We start from the raw sequence: 21,971 nt of genomic DNA on the forward strand, positions 1-21,971 counted from the left end.
GTATCTGACATGGGATAGGTGCTCACAACCATTGGCTGTTATATTGCTGTTATCATATATTATACTGTAACAAAACATATTAACAAACCTAACAAAAAGCACAGGCTTTGGAGCTGATGTCCAGTTCAGATCCCACTGCCACCTTAGCCAGATCACTTAACTTCTCTGAACCTAGTTTTCAAATCCACAAGTAGATAATGACACTAATGCCATCCTGAGACTTCATGGCATTACTGTGACATTTGAATTAGATGATGAGGTTGAAAGCACTTTGTGGAATGAAAAACTCTACTCAGATGCTGCTAATTATATTTATACTTATTTTTCTCTCCAAATCAACATGTTCCAACTGAATAAATATCCTTAGAGCAAAGCCGCTGAGGGCAACTATTAAAGATTCACTGATCTTTCGTCTCCCCACCTGGGAGCTTGTTACAGCCAAATTGTAGGCCAGAGCGGTTCTCCTACCCCATGTCTTCATAACATAGGAGCAGGGGACCCAGAACAGTCTGTGCTCCCCTGAGTTGGTGCAAGGAACCAGTCCCTGCTTAGAACACTGTTTGAAAGATCAAAGGACCATGTTGAGGGGTGGAGCTGGCCTGGAGAGCCAAGATGATGACTGAAAGGAAAAAAAGTTGCTAAGTCTGTCCAGTAGAAGGCTGGACCTTTGGCTCTAGGCACAATCCCCTTAATTGTTAGAAGAAGAGTATTTAACTTTCAAGGATAATTAGTTTTTCTTTTAAGGGTGGTAGGGTTGGACTCAACCTTTTGTTTCGATGTGGGTGCTTTAGAACACTTACAGAAACCTCTCAGGGGTTAAATCTGTCTTTAGGGCTACCAGGACTTGAAAAATGTTACCTTGTATCAAGAAAACCAGAAGTGACATGTTCATTTAAAAAGCCTGGTTTGTCATTGTTTATCTAATTTTCAGAGTTGACACAGAAAATTAGACCAGCTGACACTCACCTTCTGACTGTCTCCCTGGCTCATTTCCCTGGTCCTTTCCTCCCTGACCCCTGGAAGTACAAAGTGCTCCAAACCCCCAAAATATAAAACTTCTCACTGAGTTTCCAAGTCTCCCTGCAGTCATTCCAAGATTCTGTCATAGGATGTCATCCCTAATGTTATTATAAAAACAAGATGAGGTTATAAATCTGCTCTGTGAGGTATGTTTTTTCCCTTCCACTTTGACCATAAATCTTAGAAGTAATCAAACTTGCTCCAAAGGAAGCCAAGATAAACTTGGGCCCTAAGTGGCCCCATATGTCTTTACTGAGTTCAGAGGTTCTGAAGGCTTGTCTGCCTGGTGATGTCACACGGTGCTACTGAAAGGCAGCCAGAGTGCGAGCTTTTCCCTGTTTAATCCTGACCTTCCAAAATGCAAAGGGCAGCAAGTCTCCTATTCACCACTTTCCATAAATGAGTACCTCCAAATAAAGGAAATTGTTCAGATAACTGAAAGATTACAGGCAAGAGGTTTTAAATGTATTGTACACTTCCCTGTCCTCTTAAACGGATTATGTGCCTCAGGGTTTGCTTTTTAGAAAATGTTCTTAGACCGTCTTCATGAACAGTCATTGGCTGTATTCTGCTGTCCTAGCGTCTCCTGATATTAACATGTGGAGGGCCATTGTCCTTGCCCTGGTTGATCCCACGTTGGTTCCTTGGTTTCGTTTTTGCTGTGTAGTGTTGCTAATAGAGGTCACTTAGTACTCCTGCCCTTGTTCCCTTTCTAACAGCTCTCGGCTCTTCCTCCTCTATTTGTCTGTTTATTTTGTGCTTTAGATTGAGAAACCAGATGCTAAGTGTGTTAGCATTAGTAGTCTAAACTGCAAGAAAATGGACTAAGTAAAGGCTTGAGGGGCTAACTGAAAGTAAAGCGTTCAAGTTTTAATGTAACTTTCAGATTCTTAGTCTTAAGTAAGGGAGTCAAATTTACAGTGCCCTGTAGGTTTGTAAAGTGCCTCTAGATTTGAAAACAGGCCATTTCACTAAACAGGAAATACACCGCTCCGTAAGATTGCATGTAAATGCTGAAGTTTGAAACAATATGACCACGTTGCTCTTGAATCAGTAATTAGCATAAAATTGTTTTGCATTATTATTTGTTGAAGGTTTGTTTTGTTTGTTTTTTTGAAAGTGAAATGAAAGGAAAAGTCGTTCAGTTGTGTCCTACTCTTTTGCAACCCCATGGACTATACAGTCCATGGAATTCTTCAGGCCAGAATACTGGAGTGGGTAACCTTTCCCTTCTCCAGGGGATCTTGCCAACCCAGGGATCGAACCCAGGTCTCCCATGTTGCAGGCGGATTCTTTACCAGCTGAGCCACAAGGGAAGGCCTGGGGACCTAATAAGCCATGAATGTGCCAAAGGGGAGTCCTTAGACTTTAAAAACCAGGTTTAGAGTCAGACCCACAGAAGCCATTCAATACATCCATATTGGATTTGATCGAAGTCTCCCTGTACACTGGAGCATAACTAGCAGAAGAAGCAAGCTTGCAACTAAATAACTTTGTCCTTCTCAACAGTGAAAACAGACTTTGGTTTCATAAAGCTCTGCGGCAACGAGCTTCTCCAGCTTATTTGTAATCAGATGAAGTGCGCTCCCTTAGTCGTGCATTCTGCGCATGGCCAGCGACACCGCCTCAGAAAACACAGGCTACCCTGCTCAGAACCTCAGAAAATGCATTTCAGCCTTCCGTACATTTAATTTTCTTCAACATTACCTTGCAAACCACAGTAAATCAATAACAGAATAGTTAAGTACCACAGGTTCTTTGTGTTTTGTTTTAGAAAATATTGCTCAAGGCTAAAAGCGAGTTCTATTGATGATTTTTATTTGCTGCCAGGACACAAAATGATCAGAATTTTCAAATGGCTTGTTTCCTTTTTGTGGATTTTCATTAGGGGAAAAAAAAAAAAAGGAGGGGGCAGTTTCAGGAAATGGTTGCTGAAAGCAGAAACTCTGGAGTAACTAGTAATTTTCGATCCTGTATTACAGGCTAGGCCTGGTAACTTTGCGCTTTGTTATGCTTTTATTTCAGATTTTCCAAAAGGGCTGCCCCAGCCAGTCCCCTGGTTCCCCCACACTTACCTCAGCAGCAACCCTGTCTACTGAATTGAATGAAGCTCAGATAACTGGGGTATCATAGCTGGAAACCTTAAAAAAAAAAAAAAAAAGATGGCCCTTCAGTTACAGTTATCTACCCCAAAGTTCAATATCTGGTGTCCTTAGCAGTTTTTCCTTAAGGTATTCTGTTGGTTTGATAACATCAAAAAATCTCCACTTTAGGTTCAGTCTTTGTGTGAAAGGTTGTTTTTCCTTCCTGAGAAGCTAGAAGCTGTTACTGAGATGGATTTTGGTAGCACCTTTACTAAATTGGATGTTTCTTGAAATCAGATGAAGCAATAGATAAGAATCATTTTAAAAGTTTGAAGTGTGGTATCAGGGCTCACAACCTACCAGGGTGACTATTTGTCAATACTTGTTGACACCTCCAGGTCACCAGCATCGCCACCCTGCCCACTGCCCCAGCACCGCCCTCACACACCTCCTCTCCCCTCTCTCCTCTCCCTCCTGGGGAGCCGTGATGCTACATTTTCAGCGTTGGCCTCATATCATTCCTAAGATATGCCCTTACTATTTTAAATTTTTTCCTGCATTTATGGGCATGTACCATTTTTTTATTCCCTAATAATGTTTGCTTCTGTTCTCTCTTTACCAGTTTTATCAGAAGTTAGTCTATTTTACTAACCTTTTTAAAGAACCAGTATTTTATTGATTTGATCATCTCTTTAATGTCTAATTCTTTTTGTTCTTTATTACTGCTGTTTTATGTTTTCTTTGGATTTACTTTTTGTTCCATTTATAATTTACTGACTTAACTCATAAATTTCCAATCTTTTTTTCCTTAACATATCCATGTAAAACTATACATGACTTTACCCGCATTCCACAAATATTTATATAGAGTATTTTCACTGTCATTCATTTCTAAGTAATTTTCCGTTTCAATTGGGATTTCTTTTTTGACCCATGAATTATGTAGAAGTATTTTTGTTCGCACATACTCAGTGTTGTTTTCTTCTCTTGTGATTGTTATCTTCTTTTTGTGCCCCATGGTCAGAGAGCATGACTGATATAATATCAACCAAAATAACAAAGACCTTTGTTACTTGTTGAAATGCCTGTGGTTACTACACTGTGGTTTTTTTTTCTCACTGTACTCTATTTGCTTCAAAGGAATGTGATTCTCTTAATTGTTGAATGAAATGTCCTTTTTACATCCTTTAGGTCAAATTTGTGAATTGCGTTACTTACATATTTTGTGTCCTTACTAATTTTCTACCTGCTTTATCTATCAATTAATGAGAGAGCCGTGTTAAAGTCTCCCACTATTAGTGTGGTTTTGCTTCTCCTTGCGATTTTGTCAGTTCTTTCTTTAAGGTGGTGATATTAGGTGCCTGTGTCAACATGCTATATCTTCATTTTAAAAGGTTTCTTTTATCTTTATGTAGTGACTCTCTTTACCTCTAGTATATTTTAAGTTTTATTTTTGTCTGATATTAATATACATATGCAATCTTCTTTTGGTTAGTATTCGTCTGCTACATGTTTTTCTGCCCCTTTGTTTTCATTATTTCTGTGGTCTTTTGTTTTAAATGAATCTCTGCCTTTTGCTATTGATGTCTTTAATTTTATCTGACTCTCTTTTAATTCATTAGTTTAATCATTTATATTTATTGCTTATTGATACACCTAAATGTTTTTTTCTACTCTTCTGTTTTGTAGTTTTCTCTCTACAATGCTTTTCTGACTTCTTTTTTCTCCTTTCTTTACTCTATTAGATTGATTTTTTTTCTTTCTTTTTAGTCTTCCCATCGGTTTAGATACTGTATTCTATTTCTAGCCTTGTAATGGTTATCCCCAAGTTTCTCACTTAATTTAGCAAAGCCTAAAGGTTAATCACTAGATATACCTCCTTCCCGACAATATTCAGCTTTAGGTTCAATCTCCTAACCTTTATATTAGGTAGAATTGGCTTTAACTGCACGTGATTAAAATAAACAACAGCTTAAATATGACAGCAGGATATTCCCCGCACATATAAAGACAGGCAGGACGTATCCCAGATTAGGTGGCAGTTCCTTTCTAGTCAAGGGGCATTTGAGCTCTAGCCAACAGGAATGAGGAAGAGTGGTCAAAACACTCCTTTGTTTAAGGACAGATCTGCGGATCAGCACACGCTTACGGGCTTCCATGGCGCTGGCCAAAAGCTAGCTGCCAGGGAGGCTGGGCATGCGGCTGCTTTGCTGGACGACACTGTTCCTCTGTGTGTGTGTGTGCTTTCCCGTTGTGGTGTTTGTTTTGTTTTCTTTTAATTTAAATTTATTTTTTAACTGAAGGATTATTGCTTTATAGAATTTTGTTGGTTTCTGCCAAACATCAGCTCTATTCCTTATTAAACTTAGGATTCATATCACTAAGGAAAAAGGAGGAATGGATATTGACAGGCAGCTAGCAGCCTCAACCTCAGCTTTACTCCACCGAATATAAGGAGACTAAGAATTTCTGATCAGTCCCTTCTTCTTTCATGTCCAGGATTTCATTGGCATCGTTTTTAGTCTTCACAATTAGTCATTACTCTTGTTCTCATTTTGTATAATCAATACCTGTTGATATTTATCCATGTGTTTACCAGTTATCTGTTCCTATTCCTGTTGCATCCTACTTCCTTCTCCTGAAGTTTCTTTTCCTTTTGGAAGTACATTAAGAGTTTCTGTCTTTTGTTCTAGGATTATCTTCACTTTGCCCTCTTTTCTGGGGGTTGGGGGGAGCTGTACTTCACAGCTTGTAGGATCTTAGTTCCTGAACCAGGGATTAAACCCAGTCCTCAGCAGTGAAAGCTCAAAATTCTAACTACTGGACTTCTAGGGAAGTTCTGCCCTAACTCTTGATTGTTAGTTCAATTGGATTTAAGAGTTTAGATTGACAGTTTCCCCAGAGCCTTGACTCTGTTTTCATCTGGATTCTCCATGCTGCTGCTGCTTCTAAGTCACTTCAGTCGTGTCCGACTCTGTGCAACCCCATAGGTGGCAGCCCACCAGGCTCCTCTGTCCCTGGGATTCTCCAGGCAAGAATACTGGAGTGCGTTGCCATTTCCTTCTCCAGTGCATGAATGCATGCTAAGTCACTTCGGTCATGTCCAACTCTATGTGACCCCATGGACAGCAGCCCACCAGGCTCCTCTGTCCACGGAATTGTCCAGGCAGGTCTCCAGAAATTCTCCACTGGAGTGGGTTGCCATTTCCTTCTCCAGGCTGCTCCACTAGCTGGTGAGAATCTGCTGGCTGCCCAGTTACCATGGTCTTTCTCTCTGGGGGCTTTTCCCATCTCTGTTCCTGGTGTTCTGCAGTTTCCCCACAATTTGTCTAGATATAGATTTTTGTATAGTTATTCTACTTGGAGATCATTTTGATTTTTGAATCTGAAAATTCATATCTTTCATCAGTTCTCAAAATTTTCAGATGTTGTCTCTTTGAATATTTCCCATCTGCCACTGTGTCTCGTCTCTTCTCATTCTCTCCTCTGGGTCTCTCTCTTTCACATTAAAAAATTATTTTTTGCTTATCTGTCAGTACTGAGTAGTGCTTTGGATACTTTTCTCAGACCATTCTTCCAGCTTGCTAAGTCTCTCCTCAGCTGTATTCAGCCTGCTGTCTGGCTCATCTATGGAGAGTTTCTTTTGTTTTTCCCACTCACCACACGTGTTATTTCTATAAGTTATATTTGATTCTTTTTCAAATCTCTCTTCTCTTTTTCATAATATCTTGTTCTTAGTGTTTCAACTTCTTTTATGTCTTTAGTCTTTTCAACTGTACATTGTTTTGCATTTTCTTTCCAATTATTTTCTATCACCTTGGTTCTGAGAGCTGTAATCTTCCTGCATGTTGTGTCTGCTGACTCTTGTCCATGCCCAATTGTTTGCTCACGTGTTTTAGAATTTTTATTGTAAGCTCATTCTGAATGAGGCTTATTGCTGTGGAAATGATTGCATTCCAGAAGTACTGCCTCAGAATGTGTTTTCATTTGCTCCTGAGAGATACTCCAGAGTATTGCTAGATCAATATCAATGTTATGTTAGGTTAATCAGCCTTGTGTTCTCAGACCAGAGCAGTGGTACATAGGACCCCAAAGTGCACAAGGCTCAGAGTCACCTTACACAGCATCCCCTTTGCTGGTGGGCAGACTTTCTGCAGTCCCAGCTTTGCCCAGGGTCCTAGGCCAGCTCCCCAGCTGGACTTTGTCTCCTGTTTCAACTTAGTATTACACTTTCCAGGTACTGCATTCCTGGAACTGATAGCCTCCCTTAGGGCCACAAGACCTCAACTCGCACCCTTACTGAAGAGGTTTTCCGTTTCCTCTTCATTTTTGGCACTTGCAGATTTCCTTTCTTACAAATTCATCTGTTATGGTTTTGGTAAAATGTTCCTTGACTGGGAGTTTGTAGAGAGAGGACTTTTAGGCTTGGTCTCTCCCCATCTCTTCATTCTCTCACTGTCAGAATCAGTCCATTCTGTTTTGTTCAACAAGCTCACTGAGCTCCCCACTCTGTGCCAGAAATTGTGATGGAACTTGCTGTCTCTTCCCTCCTCTCTGCCCACTCACATGCCCACATATGCGTATATACACAGAGAGAGCCAAGGTCTCAGAGTTTAAACATCAAATCTCAAAAGGTAAGAACAAAAGAGGACAGGAGGGAACCGTCCTTTTGAGCACTGTGTCTGTAAACCGCCACCACACAGCCCATCACACCAGAAGACAAACCCTGAACATCCAGACGCCTGTGATTGGCCGCCCTATTCACTGCTTGGACCTGCTGCAGAATCAGCCTCTCAGATAGGAGCCCTCAGCATTATTGGAGCAAGAACCCCACTCTCCCTCTGGCATCCTCCGGTCCTGACTTCTCTGGGTATCTGCTCAGCCCGAGACTGACTGGGATAGCCAGCATGCTCCCTGCTCTTCCTGCTCACCCATCTTGTCTGAGTTCTCTACAGGGCAGCCACCACAACCCCTCTAGATGGGCAGGGGGCACCTTCTGCCACCCACATGGATCCACTTCCTCCAACATTTACTCCCGGGTACTGGCACACACACACACACCCACTCCTTTCCCTTCACAGTGGCCCACTACAATTTCCCTGTGCCCTCTCCTCCACCACACTGCTCTGGTCCTGGGGCTGCCCTGTCAGCATAGGCCCTAGAATGACTGGCGGAGCCTCTGAAAACACCTTGCCCTCTCGATGGGCCATTTCCTGGCCAATTACCCTGTGTAGGAACACATAGATCTGCTCAGGTGAAAGCAGATCTCACCTTGACCCCCTTAGGTGCCTCACGTACAGTCTAGGGTGGCTAGAGGTAAGCAGTTTGCTGCTAATAATTGAATATTTGGAAAGAAACATCTATTTCCGTGGTATTTGTGAAGAATAAACTCAGGAAGGGTGATTGAAATTGCATGTCACAGCTGAGGATCATTTCTTCATTTCAAAGAAAATTAAAGGCCAGAAGGGAACCCCCACCCCCAGCTTTAGGAATCAGAGGCTGAGAAAGCACAGTCTCAGGACCAACGCCTTGCCTCTGAGAGCTTTGCAGCGGGGCATTGGCCCAGGTAAGCCGGGCTAGGCAGACGGTGAGATTCCACACGAGCTGACAGGCAAGGCTCACACCTTCATCTCACTGCCGCTCCCCTAGGTGTATTCTACATGGAAGCATAGTAGCCTCCCATCACGCTACTCAGTGTGTGTCTGGGAAGCCTGTCTGCACTCAGGCAGTTTCCTACCCCAGCCCGGAGGCAGAGGGAGCAGAGATATTCAGTAGGGTGACAAGGCCAGCCAGCAGCCTCCCCATGTTCAAACCCAGCTGAGAAATAAGACTCAGGAAATGGCAGAAAGGAAGCATCAGCTCTCCTTCTATGCAATCTGAGTCAAAGGCTGTGCTGATGTGCTGGGCCTTGCTGGGAATTTCCCACAGAGCTCCATCAGACGTGAACAGCAGTCTGGAGCCTGCCTGGGAGCTCGCCAGAAGAGGGCCAGAACCCAGCCCTTCTGTGGGCAGGAGACCCCCTGGGCTGGGCCTGCTGCATACTTCCTGCCAGCCTGACTCCTCCTCCTCCCCGGGGATAGGGTGGAGAAGTATAATGACAACACAAGTCCCTCCATGTGGGATGATGAAGCCAAGGAAATGGAGGTGCCCTGGAGTATTTTCTCTTCTATAAGTGAGGCCATCGTGGCCTTTCCCAAGCCTCCAAGACTCCCGGGCTGGCAAGAGGAGGCCCACTGACTCTCAGGCCAGGACCCCTTGCCTTACCTGACATGGGGGCAGATGCAAGAGTTGCTATGGTGGTGCTTCAGCTTCTTCCTGCTGAGTCACTCCTGAGGAACCTCCCCTCCACCCCCTACTGCAGCCTCAGTCCTGGCCACCTTCGTCCCAGACACCACCTGTTGATTAGTGCAGGCACACCCACCCTGAAGGAAGCAGACCCTCAGGAGGAGCATGACTTATTATCTCATGTACGCTAATTAATACTAGGGATTCCCTGGGGTCCAGTGGTTAAGACTTCACCTTGCAGTGCAGGGGGCAGGTTCAGTCCCTGGTCAAGGAGCTAAGATCCTACATGCCTCATGGCCAAAACACAAAACATGAAATAGAAACAGTACTGTAACAAATTCAATAATGACTTTAAAAATGGTCCACATCAAAAAAAAATTCTTAAAAAAAAATTAATATTATATAGGCTTGCCCACTGCCCTGCCCTTGTCAGCAGTTTAGCAGACATTGAACAGTGTGCATTTTTCCAAAAGTTGTTTAACTTTTCTAATCTGAAGTTGTCTTCAGGGTAAGTAGGGATTAGATTGCTAGTTCTGAATCTTTAGCAGTGGAAAGCTTTTTATTGTGTAAAACTAATGCAGTATCTCATTATTAATATAGGGGAAAAGTAGCTTTTTTTTTTGTTAGCATGAATGTGTTGCTGCTGCTGCTGCTAAGTCGCATTAGTCGTGTCCGACTCTGTGCGACCCCATAGACAGCAGCCCACCAGGCTCCGCCGTCCCTGGGATTCTCCAGGCAAGAACACTGGAGTGGGTTGCCATTTCCTTCTCCAGTGCATGAAAGTGAAAAGTGAAAGGGAAGTCGCTCAGTCGTGTCTGATTCTTCTCGACCCCATGGACTATAGCCCACCAGGCTCCTCCGTCCATTGGATTTTCCAGGCAAGAGTACTGGAGTGGGGTGCCACTGCCTTCTCCATGAATGTGTTAGTATTCATTAAAGGCACCTCTTTATAAAGGCATGAGACCTCTTTTGAAGGACACAAGAATCTGAGAACTGGGGTCATAGGTGATGGTTGCAGTCTAGTATCTGCATCAGCATCCCACTTATCTCTGACACTGTCTCAGAAGCCTCATATCAAGGAAATCCAGACTCCTCCAACTGTCCTCCCAGCTTAGGCATCTTTTAAACCTATGTAGAAGCTTAAAAAAGGAATAGCAGAAAAGGGTTAGAGTTTAGTTGCTGACAGTAGCTAGCTGCTGTTCATATGAATTGCTTACAATAAGTCTACAGGCCAGAGAAGAGGGATTCAAAGCCTGTAGGAGCTGACACCACTGGAAGGCTTGACCCACACCCCAGTTGGGCATCGTGTGCCCGGCCACCGGGCTGACATGCTCTGTAGGCTCAGTGCACTGGCTCCAGTAAGTGGACACCACAGCCCTGAGTCCTTTCAGGTGCCCAGTGCACCAGCCCAGCCTTCCTAGGCGTCAGCGCATGTATTAGCAGTCAGTAATGTGCACCGATCTAACAAGATCTAACAAGACCACCTGTCCGAGGAGCTATAGAAGACAGCTCCAGTTACCATCACAGTGTTGGGTAACACACTGCCAGTATTCCAGGTAGCATTGAAGACTTGAAGATAGTTGAGTGTATATGTTATTTTTAATTAGTTTTTCAAAAACAAATATAGCTTAAAATATCTTAATGATTTGAATCAAACTGTGGAAACCCCAACACAGCTCACCCTCTATGGCCCTGCTGGTCTCTGAGGTCACATCCCCTCCCACCACTTCTCCATAACTGAAGGGACTGAAGTGTTACCCCTGCCACGAGGGCTGGATCCTAAAGGGACACACAGGGAGCCTTCAAGTACGGCCGGCAAGCCCAGAGCAGAAAGGTGAAGTGATGGGCAGTGCACTGACCAGAGGGCCCCTCTGGCCTCTCAGATCACCTCTTAGAGGGCCTGCCTGATGGCTGGACTGGTCCTGTGGCTCGTGTTGGACTCTTCATTTTGGACTTACCTGGGCTTTGTACTTGAGCCGGGCTGGCTTGCTTTTTGGTGGGAGGAGAGGGGGTGGTTCACTTGCTTGAACTAACTCATGGATCCTTGGTGGTGTGCCCTGTGCAGCATCCTTGGTGGGCCAGGAACTGCCTGGTTGGCCTGGGGCTCCTCCAGAGAAAGAAAAGCCCTATGGTCTGGGGAGTCCAGAGCAGCCTCAGCTTGTGGAGCCTTCTCCCCAGGCCTGCCCACCCAACCTGCTGCACTTCCCAACCTAGCGCCAGGCTCCTGGGAAGCAGTATAACGTACCCGTCAATCCAGATAACTTCTCCTGGTGGTTCCTCAGTGATCAGCACCGCACGTTCTCGAGGCTTCTAGTCTCATGAACAAGTGTGTGCACTTGTTCCGGAAGAGATGGCGCCCCTTGAGAGGAGACAGGAATAAAGGCCTCACAGAGTAGATCTTAGGTGTGGGGTGCAGTCTGCTGCCATGCATCCTGTTTATTATTGCTGCCCTTATCTCTAGGAGGGTCACTTCCCTGATAGCTCAGTTGGTGAAGAATCCGCCTGCAATGCAGGAGACCCCAGTTTGATTCCTGGGTCGGGAAGATCCACTGGAGAAGGGATAGGCCACCCACTCCAGTATTCTTGGGCTTCCCTTGTGGCTCAGCTGGTAAAGAATCCACCTGCAGTGAGGGAGCCTGGAGAATTCCATGGACTGTATAGTCTGTGAGGTCACAAAGAGTCGGACACAACTGAGTGACTTTCACTTTCACTTTTTCTCTAGGGTGTGGTCTCTGTAGCTCTGGAAAATTTCTTCCAGATCCTGGATCTTCATTTTGCTGCTTCCCTAGAATCTAGACCCACAGAAAAGGAGCAGAGAACCGGGTGGGCTGGGGTTGTCACGCAGACCCCTGGTGCCTGCTCTGATGGCTGGCTGTCCTGCAGAGTGGGCGCCACCATCCAGCCCTGCTGCTGATGAGGAAGGACAGTGTGATGGCTGAGGACACGGCTCCAGGGACAGGGCCACGTGCAAGCGCCCTGGCCCTGGACAGAGTCCTTAGTCTTTCTGTGCCTTAGCTTCCCCGTCTATAGAACAGGCCTAAAGTAATAGTCAGTAAATAGACTTGTGGAGTAATAAAGAAATTACTTGGTGAGAAGTGGCGGATACAACTTGGATCAGGGAGGACACTGTTTGCCTTTTTTTGCCACTCTCTTTTTAGTTTGTCAGTTAAAAACTACCAGTTAAGTCCACGGAATTCTCCAGGCCAGAATACAGGAGTGGGTAGCCTTTCCCTTCTCCAGGGGATCTTCCCAACCCAGGGATCAAACCCAGGTCTCCGGCATTGCAGGTGGATTCTTTACCAGCTGAGCCACAAGGGAAGCCCAAGAATACTGGAGTGGGTAGCCTATCCCTTCTCCAGTGGATCTTCCTGACCCAGAAATCGAACTGGGGTCTCCTGCATTGCAGGCAGATTGTTTACCAACTGAGCTATCAGGGAAGCCCCAGTTAAAAATAATATACCATAAAAATGAACAGGCACAGAATTTATTATCCCATTCCTACAAATAAAGCCTGGGTTGTTATAGGGGGTGGAGGGAACACAGTACCTCCTTCGGTAACTTATTCAAGGGGTTAATAAAATATATAATAATAAAAAATAATATTGTTCCATATATTCTTTTAAAAAGTAGGGATTTAAAACTTGCTGTGCCCAACCTCAGTGAGCAGAGTGGTGTGTCTTCGTGGCAGAACACCGTCCTGGGTTCAGCCCTTAGCTTTGCCACTTTCTAGCTCTGTGACCTTAGCTCAGGTCGTGTCTGTTGGCATCTTGGTCTCCTTTGTCTGTAAACAGGGTGCTGGGTGGCTTCAGGGCCATTTTAGGCAACCCAGGCCTGGCCCACAGCAGGGGCTCGGTGACCAGATGCAGGCAGAGAGGACAGGCAGGTCACTGTTTCCTGCAACGGGGTGTTAGTCACTTCAGTCGTGTCTGACTCTTGTGGCCCCATGGACTGTAGCCCACCAGGCTCCTCTGTCCATGGGATTCTCCAGGCAAGAATCCAGGAGTAGGTTGCCATTCTCTTCTCCGGGGGATCTTCCTGACCCAGGGATCGAACCCAGGCCTCCCACATTGGATTCTTTACCTGCCACAGGCCCACGGCTAATGGAGGACCTGCTACCTGCCAGCACTGCGGCAGAGCGGCAGCCACACCAGCAAGGCATTGCATGATTCACATGCACAGAGTTCTCTAGGAAGTTATTCAAGGGAACAAAGTGTGGAGACCCCAGTGGAGTAAATTCCTATTTGGGAAGAAACTTGAAGCCCAACTGATGTCACAGAGCAAAGTGTCAGTGAATGAGCAGTGTCCTGGGAGTCCAGACATGTCAGCCTCAGGCCGCCCTTCACCTCAGCAGGTTCGAAACGTCCACCTCGTGCCCGTGCGGTGGGCACCCGGACCCCTCCTCTCCGTCCCCTCTGGCAGAAGCATGGAGGGCTGTCCATAGGGGGAGGGTCATGCTGTTAGTCATCAGGAAAGCGTCTCATCACGATGACACGAGTGGGCAAAAATTGAGGCCGTTATTACCAAAGTCGAGGGCCAAACTCGAGCGAAGCCCTGGACGCTAGTGCCCAGGTGGAGGAGGGTGTGCTGGACCGCCTCGAGCTCCGGTTCCTCGTCACGAGTTGCTGCCGGAGCACCATCTGCCCGGTGGTGGGAGGTCCGCACCCAGCGACCCGCTGGCTTTGCTTGTCGTTGACCAGTCGCTCCCCCTCCGCTGTGCCCCACCCTGGGGTCCATCCTGCCTCTCACGGTCCCATCCTCTCCCCTTCATTATGCCTCCGTCTTCTGTGGCGGAGTTTGTGGTCCATTTTACCTCAGCCCTCGCCGGTTTAATGGTTGCAATCGGCCCTGAGAGAATCCGGGAAATGAGAGTGGCTCCCACTGCCTGGTACAGAGGCCAGTGAGCTTGTCGGCGGCTCCAGCCGGCAGAGTGAGCGCTCACACACACACTGTGCGGGCAGCAGAGGCCTGGGTGTCTGGGGGTCACCGTGGGTGGAAGATGCTCTCGACGAGCGGCGTGTGGGTGTTCTGGCAGCAGCGGGTGGGCCACGCCCTGCTCCTGTTGTCCTGGCAGCCCGAGGGAGCTGGAGGACTTGTCCGTGTCTGGATTCCTCTGCCTGGGAGAGGGGGGCGGGGCGTGCATTTACCCAGGTACTGCAGAGGCTGTCGTGCAGGGGGCCACACAGAAACCCCAGGAGGGGCCTGTGAGGGCAGCCCTCATGCCATAGATGTAGGAGAGCACGCGGTCCTGAGCATGGCATCTGGCATCCAGAGACCCAGGTGGTGCTTCCAGCCCAGCCCTGGCTTCCGTGACTTCACACAGGTCCCTGAGTGTCTGTTTCCTCATCTGCCAGGTGGCCATGTGCACCTCCGCAGTGAGCTTGGGGATCTGGTGGGAGGATCGGGACTAAGCTCTTGGCAAGGCCTGGCACACAGCGCTCAGTCCTGGGTGCTGGACTCGCTATTAACCAGTGTGCAGTTTCCATCCGCCTCCAGGCTTCTGGTGGTTGCAGGCACCTGCTCGGGCCTGTCAGGAGCTACCTAGGAACTGAGGCCCCTAAGGGTGGCAGAGTGATCTTCATGCTTTTTCCCAGCATCGTCCATCAGCTTTTGTTTGCTCATTAAACTCGTGAGGAATACCTGCTTCATGCACGTCTGGGGCTGGAGGAGCGTCTGCTACATGGTAGGGAGGAAAGGAGCCCACACGCTGGCGGGGTCACAGGGGCTGGGGTCCAGCCCTGAGAATGTACCAGAGGAGCAACCAGAAGCCCTAGCACTTAACGAGTCATGTTCCCTCCAGGGCTCAGTTTCCTCTTCTGTAAAATGGGGTTATGGTGTACTTACCCTGCTTCCCACCCAGGGCTGATGGAAGGACAGAGTCAAGTAAGAGTGACCTACCACCCTGACCCCACTCTCCCAGGGGTCAGGACCTGCAGTCTCAGTCCCCTCTGGTCAGACAGGCCTGAATCCTGTGGCAGAAATCAGGCAAGGAGGAATTGACTCTCAATGTCTGCCTACCCCAAGGCAGCCCAGGAAAAGCCCCAGACAGTAGGTTTGGGTTTCAGAGACTTGTGATCCAGTCACAGCTCTGGGAGCCAGAACAGGTCAACCATGAGCCTGTGGCCTGTTTCCTCATCTGCAAAGTGGAGATTATCATGCCCACCTGTGTGATTTAGCGCCTCCCCCCCAGACCTTGAGGTACCCTTGGACCCTGCAGGCAGAAATGCCCCCAGACTGCCGTGATCTCTCGCGTTCCCAGTGCCGCCTCTGCTCTGGTTTCCTCTGGACAACTCTCCACGCTCTCACTCCCCACGTCCTGGCTGTCTCAGCGCGTCCAGTCACGTGGTGGACCAGGCAGTCTCCAGTTCCCAAGTTCACCTGTCACAGCCCAGGCTGCGTGGAGAGGCTGGGGTCTCCCCTCCGTCTCTGTGTCTCTCCTTTCTTTCTCCCTCTATGATTCCTCTTCTTATCCCCCCAAACCCATCAACAGTAGATGGGGACAAAACCACTTGTCTCAGTCACTGCCATACAGGGTGGTGTAAAGCCCCAGGGGTACACAGGAGATGGGGGTCCCGTCCCACCCAGGGGGTGGGGGTCGGAGAGGAAGGGGGCTGAATCTGCACCAAAGTGGTGGATGCCCACCCTCTCCTCGTCCGCCTCCTGGGACACCTGGGTGAAATGCTTCCTGCAGCGCAGCCCTCAGCCTTGCTGTAACTGGAAGAACGCTCCCCTCTCCCCTCCTGCGGTTCCGCTCTGCTTGCTCCTGAACAGATGATAGCAGAGATGCAGCATATGGCCCCCAAAGTCACCCGGCATTCTGGGAAAGTGACACTGTGCACCCCGGGCTGCAGGGGAGGGGCCCATTGGCTCCTGAGCATAGCATCTCCCTTTGTTCTTCAGAAGGGCACAAGGTCGCCTCCTCTGAGCCTCCTGAAAAGAAAACATGCTCGCTGACTTCAGGAAGAATTCCTTCTATCTGGGCGCTGATTTAGGCAGGCATACATGAAGTGGGATTATACATATGGGGGGGAACATATGAGAGCCACAAGAGAGTCCCACCTGGGCTCTCCTGCCTCAGCCCCCCCTCAGGCTTGTGTGGCCTGGGGGGATGCCCACCCAACCTGACTTCCCACCTCCTTCCCCAGCTGCAGTCTGCAGGGGCACCTGCTCCCTTGGGGGGGCCCTGCAGGTGTGTTGGGAGCCACAGGCAGATCACAGAAGGTGCCAGGCAGGGCTGCAGGCCCAGCTCCACTGTGATCTTCGTGAGCCTCTGCCCTGGGTGCCTTGGCACCCTCTAAGCTGAGCTCCCTTCCTCCCTGCACCTTGGACACTGTTCCCGGTGCCTCTGAGCTGGCCCCACACAGGGTGCTCCAGGGGCGGGTTTTCTTGCCCAAACTGGGAAAACTGGGCAAGGGGCATGGTGTCAGCCGGGGTGGAAGCCTGGAGGTTCTTCTGTCCCAGGGACATCTCGGGGCTGACCAAGCAACCCCCTTCCCTCCCCCAGCCTGGGCTTTGACTGCTCCTACAGACATGGGGTCTGGGCATCCAAGCCCCAACCCAGTGTCTCCTGATGAGCTCATAGGGAAAGCTGCCTGGAAAGCCCAGCCTGGTGGAGGGCAGTGGGGGTTGAGGGGGAGAGGGCTCAGAACAGGCGGAGCAGGGCAGCTGGAGCTGGAGAGCTGAAGCCAGAGGGAGAAAAGGAGCTGGGGGGTGTGGGAGCCCCCATTCTCTCTGCTCGCCCACCGTGGCTCCCTGAGTCTCGAGCTACAGAGTTTGGTAGGGGAGGACACTGCCACGCGAGCACTGCTTAACAGACAAGCACTTGGGGAAGAGGAGAAGGCTTTGCAGTTTTCCTTCCACCCGTGGCTGCCCCTGCTTTTTTCTGACCATTCCTGGGAGCTCCCAAGGAGGCCCTAAGATCATCAGGAGGGATCTTGTCTCCTGGACAGCAGGGGAGGGACTGACTGTGGGTAAGCAGTTAGAGCCTGAGGCAGCTGTACTCCAGAGTCTGCTCCCCAGCCCCCAGCTGCTCAGCAGGAGCCAGCGCATCCCTCCTGCCCCCGCACCCCCGACACTTTGCCTTCCCTCCATGCATAGACTGTGGCTTGTTCATAGGAGAGCTTGAAACAAAAGAAAACTGGGCTTGATGTAGCCCCTGGCGAGATGATTCTCTGGTTTCTGGGCAGCAACTGGACTGGAACGCTGGCGGCTCTGGTGCCCGGCCTTGCCTGCCAGCTGTTGGGAGTGACGCTGGGCCGAGGAACTGCCAGGCTGTGTGGAATTAAGACAGGTTTATACCCTGGGGGACCTTCCAGGCTGGTTGGAGTTTAAGGAGAAGGTAGAATGTGAGGGCTGCAGCGAGTGCCCCAGACAGGCTCCAGACTGCTCTGCCTTGGGCCTCAGTGATCAAGGCTATAAAATGGGACTGAAGCTGCCCTCACCTCACAGGGCTGTTGAGGAAGGCAGTGAACAGGCGACGTGCAAAGTCCAGGGAATGGCTGTCACAGCTTCCTCCTCTTCCCCACAGGGCCACCCATTCATCGTGCAGTTCAATGACGGAAACGCCACCGTGGTGTCCATGTGGGTGTGCAGGGCGCTGGAGGAGAGGCGGAGCCAGCAGGGCCCCCCCTGAGGCTGGGGTGGACGCTGAGAGCTCAGGACTGGTCACCAAGGGGAAGACCCACCTGTTGCACCTTCTCCGTTTGCTGTCCGCACCGAAAGAGCTTTGCCGGACTCACCTTCGACACTGCTGGCAGATGGCCTTGCCTAGGGAGCCCTCAAGGGTGGCCCGCCCTGCAGAGCCAGCCCTCGCCTGCCTCGGGTCTGGAAGCCTGACTGGCAGGGTTTGGGTGGAGGGCTTGGGGCATCATAAACGGAGGCCCCTACACCCTGGCCCCCCTTTCTTCTTCCTAACCATCTTCTTTGTAAAAGGTCGGGCCCAGTAAGCATCCCTGATGGGAATAAAAGTATTACTGCTTTGTAACCGCCTCCCCCTGTGAGGGCCGTGCTGCACAGAGTGTCTGTTGCCCACGCAGGGCTGGGAGTGGGGCAGGGATGGCAGGGGCGGGGCGGGGGGGGGGTAGTGCCAGCCCCTCCCCCAACGTGCTTCCTCCAGTTCTCTGAGGAGGCTCGCAGACCAACCCATTGCACAGGTTAAAAACTGAGGTGTGGAGGTCCCTGAACCAAGCCACCTGGCACGGAGTGGCCCAGCCAGCACCCACCCTGCGCCATTGTTGGGCTGGAGTTTGTCCTCACCCTCGAGAGCCAAGCAATCCCAGCCCCAACTCCGGCTCCAACATGGTGATCTGAGCTGGAGCCGTGGGTGAAGGAGACCCAGAGCTGGAAAAGGGCTGGGGTGGTTCTCAGAGGCACCCCCTTCCCTCCCATCCCAGCCCCGCCCCCAGCTCCTCTCCACAGCGAGTCGGCCCCCACTGCCCTGGACCCCAGCCTCAGCACAGCTCATTCACCTCGGGCCATTCAGAGCCATCCTGTCAAGTAATGCTCTCAACCACCCGCCAGGTAAGTGTGTTTTTACAGGAGGCCTCTCCTCCCATTTTACAGGTGAGGAAGCGAGGTTCAGAGAGGCTGGGGTTCCACTTGGCAGTCCCAGTGTTATAAGAGCCCCCTCTGCCACTCTCCCGTCTCCATCCTCCCAGTGCCCTCTGGGGTATTGGGCCATGGCCATGCTGCCTTTCTCTTTCACACCCCACAGCTCGCCCACCTGGAAGTCCTGTTGTCTTTGCCTTCAAAGTATATTGATTCCACCGCTTCCCATCCCCATCCAAAGCATCACGCCTGGACCAGCACACAGCCCCCTCCCAGGCCCCTGGTCCCACCTCCCCTACAGTCTCTTCTCCACACGGCCTCTAGAGGGAGCTGGCTGGAACACTGGGATCATGGCCCTCCCCACCCAGAACCGCCAGGAGCTCTTGTGTGCTCACAAGACCCAACAGTGGCCTGTATGACCCTATAGTCTGCCACAGCCCCCCACCCCATTATCTCTGACCTCAGCTCCCATCACACCCTACTCTCACTCCACTCCGGCCACCTGGCCTCCTTGCTAAGTCACCTCAGTCATGTCCGACTGTGTGCGACCCCATAGACGGAAGCCCACCAGGCTCCCCAGTCCCTGGGATTCTCCAGGCAAGAACACTGGAGTGGGTTGCCATTTCCTTCTCCAATGCATGAAAGTGAAAAGTGAAAGTGAAGTCACTCAGTCGAGTCCAACCCTCAGCGACCCCATGGACTGCAGCCTACCAGGCTCCTCCATCCATGGGATTTTCCAGGCAAAAGTACTGGAGTGGGGTGCCATCATCCAGGCCCACTCCCCACTGAGGGCCACCACAGAGATACCAAGCTGACCCCCAAACTGCAGGAGCAGTTCATGCTCCCTGCATAGCGCAGGGCTATGGGGAAGCCGCTGCCCAGACCCGGACCCCAGCTCTCAGTCCCCCATTCGTTAATCAGGGGCCGAGGGGCTAGTGCTCATCAGCGGAAGCTGATGGCAGGTTGCTTCCTGGCCAAGGAGCTTAAGAGGCAGACGTGCCTTCTGTGCGCCACATTTTCCCACCCTCTTCTAAACGGACAAGTGACTGTGGTGGGAGGCGGGGAAGGGCTGGGATACAAGCGAAGGAGCCTGAATCCTTGAATCACCACATGGAGGAATGTGTCACCCCCAGGAACCCTTGCATTGATGACTGTTCAATGAGCTTGAACTAAACTGTTTTGCGTTTATGTCCCTGGCAGCTGGTATTACACCACCTCATTCAGGCCTCCGCACCAAATGCAGGATGTTTTCCCCGGAAGTGTGTCCACGTGCATCCCTTCTGTCCCATTCACGTCTCTGCTCACAGGGCATCTCAGTGAGGCCTGACCTGAACACCCTATTTGAAACCGCAGCCCGCCCACAGCTGCTCCCTGGGACCCGTGTTCCCCTTGCCTGCACCAGCGCCCTCCATGGCATTTGTTACAAACCACTAACTGTGCTCACTTGCTTTATCTTCCACCTCCTCCCCCCGCCCCCAGTAAGGGCAGAGAGAGTTTTCTTCACATGGATCCACTCCACCCCACCCAGTGCCAGGAACCTGGTCTTGCAGGTTCCCAGTAAGTGTGGGCTGAGTGGACGGTGGTGGGGCTGTGGTTCCAGCGCTGCTCAGCTCTTTGCCCATGAAGGCTCAGCCTTTGTGTGACATCCTTTTGTTTCCTGGGGCAGAGTTGTCATGTTCTTGGTAACACTTTTCAAGGTGGTGCAGGCCTCCAGCTGCCCCTGGGCCTCAGGCAGAGCATTCATCCACTTACTGAGCACCTGCCGCATCCCTGATGCTGGGAGGTCACAGGATGAGATGAGGCCCGGGCCATCGAGGCTGCTGCTCCCCGGGTCAGTGCTCAGGGCGGGGAGAGCTGCATGGGGCACATGTTGCAGAAAGATGCTCCCCAGAGGGACCTGCCCAGCCCAGGACATGAACCAGCCGCCACCCAGACACAAAGGTCATCCTTACTTTGAGAAGATGCACCCAGGCAGCCTGTTGTCCTCGGATCCCAAGCCCAGGGAGAGAGGGAGAATGAGCAGGAATCCCATGTCAGCACTTGCTGAGGGCTTCCTTTATCAGCTGTACCATTCACATGAGGTAGGAGGTATTGTGAATGCCCCCATTTTACGGATGGAGAAACCGAAGCACAGAGAGGTCAAGAGACTTGCCCAAGGACACCCAGTAAGTGAGTAGGTACCATTTGGAGTAGGTTCCAAAGGTACCATTTGGAACTCAGAGCCATACTCTCAGCCACACACTTAACCATGGCTCCAGAAGTCAGCTCTACAAGCACTGCCTGTGTAACGTGAGCAGGCGCACACCCTGTCCTCTAGAACAGAGTTTGCACACGAACTGGTGTGCAAGGATACTGTATCAGTACCTTCGGAATGGGGCCCAGGGATCTGCTCGGTGACCCCCCTCCACCCGGACACAACGCCCTCCAGCCGCACTGAGAAGCACACCCTCTAGAGGGCTCATCGGAGACTTCCCAGGTGGCTCTAGTGGTAAAGAACCTGCCCGCAATGCGGGAGACGTAAGAGATGCAGATTCAGATCCCCTGGAGGAGGGCAACCCACTCCAGTATTCTTGCCTGGAGAATCCCCATGGACAGAGGAGCCTGGCAGGCTATGCTCCAGGGGATCACAAAGAGTTGGACACGACTGAGTGACTAACGCTTTCACTTTCACTTTTTCAGAGGGCTCTTCGAGGCCCTGGACCAGGAAACCAGCTTTCAGGATGACCTTGGACAAAGCATGTCTCATTCTAAGCCTCAGTTTCCTCTTCAGTAAATGGGAGTAGTCAGTGCCACCAAGTCCTGGAATTCCTCCCAGCCCTGATGTTCCAGAACAAGGCTTCTCACTTTGGGGGGTCATGAACTGCCATGTGCATACCGTAGAAGTGACAGACCCTTGCCCCCAGGATAATGTGCCCCTACACGCACACACCCACAAAGTTTGTCCACACCTTAGAGTTCATGGAGTCATGGAACGCACTCACTCAAGGGCTCCAGGTCTAGACCCTCAGCTTTGGGACAGCCCCCCAGGTCTGAGTTTCT

At 50.2% G+C, this 21,971-nt stretch overlaps 1 protein-coding gene across 2 annotated transcripts in view; it reads left to right on the forward strand.

The window, feature by feature from the left end:
* The window catches only part of MAP2K5 (mitogen-activated protein kinase kinase 5), a 270,926-nt gene extending 252,552 nt beyond the window's left edge, over nucleotides 1–18,374 (forward strand). For both annotated transcript variants that reach the window (XM_027553050.1, XM_027553051.1), the window contains one exon: nucleotides 17,914–18,374. In XM_027553050.1, coding sequence (XP_027408851.1) covers nucleotides 17,914–18,018 — 105 coding nt within the window. In that variant the 3' untranslated portion in view covers nucleotides 18,019–18,374. The remainder of the gene's footprint in view (nucleotides 1–17,913) is intronic.
* The last annotated feature ends 3,597 nt before the right edge of the window (nucleotides 18,375–21,971 follow it).

This window comes from Bos indicus x Bos taurus, chromosome 10, assembly GCF_003369695.1.
Source record: "Bos indicus x Bos taurus breed Angus x Brahman F1 hybrid chromosome 10, Bos_hybrid_MaternalHap_v2.0, whole genome shotgun sequence".
Classification (NCBI taxonomy): Eukaryota; Metazoa; Chordata; class Mammalia; order Artiodactyla; family Bovidae; genus Bos; species Bos indicus x Bos taurus.